Source organism: Acanthisitta chloris, unplaced genomic scaffold, assembly GCF_000695815.1.
Source record: "Acanthisitta chloris isolate BGI_N310 unplaced genomic scaffold, ASM69581v1 scaffold11239, whole genome shotgun sequence".
Taxonomy (NCBI): domain Eukaryota; kingdom Metazoa; phylum Chordata; class Aves; order Passeriformes; family Acanthisittidae; genus Acanthisitta; species Acanthisitta chloris.
Genome location: NW_008693090.1, coordinates 2,986 through 4,725, shown reverse-complemented (window position 1 = coordinate 4,725; position 1,740 = coordinate 2,986). Strand labels below are relative to the sequence as shown.

General features: G+C 62.2%; 1 protein-coding gene across 1 annotated transcript in view; it reads right to left on the bottom strand.

The window, feature by feature from the left end:
• Positions 1–803: 803 nt before the first annotated feature.
• Positions 804–1,740, bottom strand: part of ILF2 (interleukin enhancer binding factor 2) — a 3,745-nt gene continuing 2,808 nt past the window's right edge. The window contains exons 9-12 of the mRNA XM_009082941.1: positions 1,663–1,724; positions 1,229–1,343; positions 1,061–1,151; positions 804–964 (exon numbers count right to left, since the gene is read on the bottom strand). Coding sequence (XP_009081189.1) covers positions 804–964; positions 1,061–1,151; positions 1,229–1,343; positions 1,663–1,724 — 429 coding nt within the window. The remainder of the gene's footprint in view (positions 965–1,060; positions 1,152–1,228; positions 1,344–1,662; positions 1,725–1,740) is intronic.

Below are 1,740 nucleotides of genomic sequence, written 5' to 3'. Positions count from 1 at the left end.
CCCAGAGCCCCCCAGGGCTGACAAGGGCTGTGTGTGAGGGGTTTGGGGGTCCCAGAGCCCTGACAAGGCTGTTCTCCCCCAGGAGAGGCTGCGGAGGCTGAACCACAGCGTGGCCAAGGAGACAGTGCGCAGGAGAGCTCTGCTGGAGGCTGGGGGCTACCCCCAGGGACTGCCGGGCAAGTGACACCCCCAGGGGACAGCTGGGACCCCCAGCAGGGGGTCCCTGCTGGGCAGCTGGGACCCCCAGCAGGGTGTCCCTGCTGGGCATGGGACACCCCCAGGGCTGTTCCTGCAGCTGCAATAAAAGTGACAGGAGAGTCCGTGACGTTCCCGTGTCCTTGGTGGGTCTTGGTGGGGTCTGGATACCTCCAGGGGAGGTTCAGGCACCTCCAAGTGGGGTCTGGACACCTCCAGCTGAGGTTTGGGGTTCAGGCAGCCCCAGAAGAGGTCTGGACATGCCTAGGTGGGGTTTGGATACCCCCAGGTGAGGTTTGGACACCTCCAGGTAAGTTTGGGGTTCAGGCAGCCCCAAGTGTGTTCCTTTTCAAGTTCTGGAACCTTCTCCTGCTGCTCCACCTGCCTCATTGCCATCAATCCTGTGTTGAACTAACCAAGCAGGACACGTTGGAAAGGGGCAACACTTTAATGTGCAGCTTATAAAACAGGGACAGGGAAAGGGGAACGGGGACACGGAACAAGAACAGGGACACAAACAGGGAACGGGGACACGCTGGGCCCAGGGGTGTGGGGACACCACGAGGAGCTGCTGCCCCCTGTGCCCTCCCTGGGTGTCACCTGGGCCTTCATTCCTGTGTCTCCATGCTCTCCTCCTCCTCCCCTGCCGCAGGCTCCTCCTGGTTCTCCTCCTCCTCTTCCCCTTCCTTCTTCTCCGGAGGTTTCTCGTAAGCCTTTTCCGACGGCGTCACGATCACCCCGTCCCACGTGGACATCTCCGACGCCAGGTCTGCCCAGACACAACCAACCTGGGGGGCTGCACCACACCCCCTGCCCACAATTCCATCCCCATTCCCCTTGGGATGCCCCTCCAAGCCCCACTCACAGCTGGCATCTCCCTCCTGGCCCAGGATCTTCCTGTAGCCTCCGTGCGAGAGGATGCGGACGAGAGTCTGCGCCGTGTAGCACACCATGTCCTGGGGGTGGGCAGGGGTCAGGGGGGGCACAGGGACCCCCTGAGTGCCCCCTGAGTGTGGGGGTGACCCTCCCTGACCTGCTGCTCCAGGGTCATCACGGTGTGCACGCGGAAGTTGCCGCTCTCGCAGGGATCGGTGATGCCGACGGATCCGGGCAGGAACAGCCCCGCGGCCAAGATCTGGAGGCAGCGCCTGCACACACCAGTCTGGGCTCAAACTGGGCCAGTCCAGCAGCAGCACAGCCCAGAGGGAAGGCTTGGCTTCCTCTCCTAGTCAGGCCTCGAGATTCCAAGGGAATAAAAACAGAGCTGGAGTTGGGATTTCTCCGGGGGAAGCGACAAACCTATCTGGAGGCAGCGCCTGCACACACCAGTCTGGGCTCAAACTGGGCCAGTCCAGCAGCAGCACAGCCCAGAGGGAAGGCTTGGCTTCCTCTCCTAGTCAGGCCTCGAGATTCCAAGGGAATAAAAACAGAGCTGGAGTTGGGATTTCTCCGGGGGAAGCGACAAACCTGTAGGCGATGTTGCACCGGCTGCGCTGCCGGGTGGGATTGTTCATCACGGCGTAGTGCCCCTGGGCAGGAGGGAAA